The sequence below is a fragment of the Camelina sativa genome, chromosome 16 (genome assembly GCF_000633955.1).
Source record: "Camelina sativa cultivar DH55 chromosome 16, Cs, whole genome shotgun sequence".
NCBI lineage: Eukaryota > Viridiplantae > Streptophyta > Magnoliopsida > Brassicales > Brassicaceae > Camelina > Camelina sativa.
This window is the reverse complement of record NC_025700.1, coordinates 11,900,187-11,903,432: the sequence shown is the minus strand read 5'-3', so window position 1 is coordinate 11,903,432 and position 3,246 is coordinate 11,900,187. Positions and strand designations below refer to the sequence as shown.

Sequence of the window (3,246 nt, the reverse complement as noted above, 5' to 3'; positions counted from 1 at the left end):
TTTGTAAACTCTATATGGTAATGGGCAAGTGAGTAAGTGGTTTATTCGCATGACTTAGCAATGTTGACACCTAAGTTTTTATATATGTTTGAACTTTCATAAGAGAAAGCTCCATATAGTCATCATAAATATGTAGAATGTAATATTGTACCGGTCTTTATAATAAAATAGTGTTTGCATTGCATATAAATTTACTCTTAAATAAGGAAGTCCAGTGAGGCAAAATATTCCATCTGAATTCCACAATTGTTTAAAAACCAAACAAAAAACAAAAAGTACATTCCAATAGAATTGCTAGCCTATATTAAAAAAAAGTATATCATTCCAAAAGAAAACAATAGTCATAAAATATTTCTCTCTCTCTCTCTCTCCTACCCTCTTGAAACATTACAGATACTTGTAGTGTGAATTCAAAAAGAGCCTATCTAAATTCATAAAGGGTTTAGTTGATTTTATCTTCGTTCTTTAACACCATTAACAGTGATAATGTCTTCATTGTCTAAAGGTTCCTGGCCTCTGGTACTGTTTTTAGTATTGTGGTGCATGGTAGTTAGAGAATCAAACGGAGCTCCCAACAATGTAAAAGTTGGAAGCATTTCAAAAGTGGAAGATGCTGAGAATTTCCATATCTATTATGGACAAACCTTTAAAGTCATCAAGAACGCCATTGATGGCAAGAGCTATCTCCTTATTCAGGTCCTTGCTTCTTATCATTAACTTGTCTTTTTCTTATCTTTTGCTTCCCAATGTATGGTATGGTCCGTGTCTGAAAATCTGAGGATAATATGTAGAACTCTTCTAGAATGGCCGTTCGGACAAAGTATTGTACTTCCAGGATTAAGTCATATGTGATTCCACTAATCAACTACTCAGTTGACACTCAATCTTCTCAAGGTATGCTCTGTTTTTTTGCCCTGTTTTGTTTTAGAGACTTTGTTTTTTAGATCTCTCTGTGTTTGCTTATTCAGGAGGCATTCCGGTTTCTTTCTTTGAGGTAAACACTCCTTTATAGCTAATTTTAAGATTTGGATTTGCGTTAAATCAGATCTAGATTTTGGTTGGCACTAGTGTAAACAATTCTTTAGGATCACGCATTAGAATGGGTGAAAATTTGGTTTCTAAGCAGAACAACAAAGTTTGTTGTTATATCCACAGCTACTTGGATTACTTGGGAGCTTGAAGGGAATAACATCGGAAGCGGTAGCTTCACCGTGTGTTCTGAAACTGTATGAGGCAGGGGAAGTGGTTAAGCTTGACGAAGGTGAACAACAAGGGCAGGTGTTATCTCAGTTCGCAGCGCATTTCATCAGCGACACTGACCAACCTCAGACTTGCAATTTTGCAAATTTTTTCCCACTCAGTGAAGGCACACCTCTTCAGGTATCAAATTATAATATTTGCATACATTTGAACCTAACCAATAGTGATCAACTTTACACATTTTGATCTGTGTTTATGCTGGTTTTTTAATCTTGAATAAGCGAGCGGAGTGGATCAAATTCCTTGGAGCTTTTACCAATCTTGAAACTAAAGCCAATCAAGTCTATGATGCGGTGAGTGACACAACTCGTGCTTCTCTTTGAAGCAATTGTCTACATGGCCTATTCTTGCTCTTAATAAAGTATGTTATGGAACCTTGTAGGTTAAAGCAAGCTATACTTGCTTGTCTCAAATGGGTGCCAACAAGAAAAAATCCTTCAAGCCAATTGTAGCCTGGATGGGATATGATCAAAATGTAAGAAAACTTGATTGTTCTAACTGGTAGTTTTGCTCATCAGTGTTTACGAACTCATGGTGTGTATTTTTTCATTCAAGGGATGCATTTGGAGTTTCACTAAGGAATCACACAAGCTAAAGGTACTCAGGAATGCAACATTTGGAACTTCTAATTACTCCTTTAAATATCTGGAAACATCTTTGCAACTGAACATGCTGCTTACAAATACAACAGTTTATAGAAGATGCGGGTGGAGAAAATATCGACAAATCTATAAACAAAGTCTCGTACAATATCACTGATCCTGATGATTTGGAAGCACTCCATGCCATTTTATGCGTAAGCGGGACACACTTGTTTTGCTTTTATCTTTTTGATGACCAAAAAACTTATCTGCTTCTACAAATTTGATTTTATTAGACTGTGGATGCGGTGATCGATGAAACGCTATCGTCAGACCCTCAAAATTACACACAGACAACGTTTTTGGCGAACATAAACGTGGATGATAACTCTTGTTTTGCGTTTCTTGCGAATCAGAGCATCTGGAGATATGACAAAAGGGTTAGAAACGGAACAACTCTTGGTAAGAAAGTCTTACTACATTGTTTTTTTTTTTTGTTTTTTTTCTATCGGTTTAAGCTAACAACCGTGTTTTGGAATTTGAAACTGAGAAGACTGGTACGACGGAGCAATCTCACAACCAAACCTAGTACTGGCTGATATTGTGGAAGCCTTGTTTCCAACGGGAAACTATACAACTTCATACTTCAGAAACATCGCTAAGGTAACAAAACCTAGCCAACCCTAATATCTTACTACTTCGAAATTTTTTTAAATCTCTTCATCACTAAGGTAACAAAATCATTTCCTTGTGATTTAGTTTATATGAATTTATTCCCTAGTTTGGTGGACTAACTACAAACCAAAGCCAGATTGGTCAATAACACAACCCACATATTCATATAATGTAGTTTTAATTCAAGAAAATATCATTTACATTAATTGGTTTCTAAGTTGCATATTTTTTTAACTTCATAATTAAACATGGCAGGGTGAACGAGTCATAAACATTACTTCGGATATGTGTGATAGAGACACATCATTGCCGTTAGTTCCTACAGTTCCAGCTTGTGGATGATGTTCCTATTTTTTAACAGCTCTCCAAGCATTCCACAAGACACGCCGAACGTATTACAGTAAAACCTCTATAAATTAATAATGTTGGTACCAAAAAATTTTATTAATTTATAGTGATATTAATTTATCTATAAATTAATAACTCTTATTTTATAGTATAAATTAATAATTATTAATTTATAGGTATATTTTTAATTGTTTAATTTTTAAAAAATTATGAATTGAGACAATTTTTGCAAAATAAGATTAGAATTTTGGATGTTGTAAATTTTATGGTATTGGAATTGAATTTGAAATAATTAAAAAATATTATTGACAATGAATTACAAATATTATAGATAAATTCACTTATACAAATGACATAAATATTCAAATTTATGAATAAGAAT

The 3,246-nt window shown here is 33.8% G+C and overlaps 1 protein-coding gene across 2 annotated transcripts; it reads left to right on the top strand.

The window, feature by feature from the left end:
- Positions 332-2,967, top strand: LOC104750372. Of its 2 annotated transcripts, none has more exons than XM_010472159.2 (11): positions 332-696; positions 792-894; positions 969-994; positions 1,156-1,380; positions 1,482-1,553; positions 1,643-1,735; positions 1,816-1,857; positions 1,952-2,056; positions 2,138-2,303; positions 2,395-2,504; positions 2,772-2,967. In XM_010472159.2, exons 1-11 carry the CDS (start codon positions 487-489, stop codon positions 2,856-2,858), a joined length of 1,239 nt encoding a protein of 412 aa, XP_010470461.1. In that variant the 5' UTR covers positions 332-486; the 3' UTR covers positions 2,859-2,967. The 2 variants fall into 2 exon arrangements, with proteins under 2 accessions (XP_010470461.1, XP_019093501.1); XM_019237956.1 differs by having other exon boundaries at positions 611-696; positions 803-894.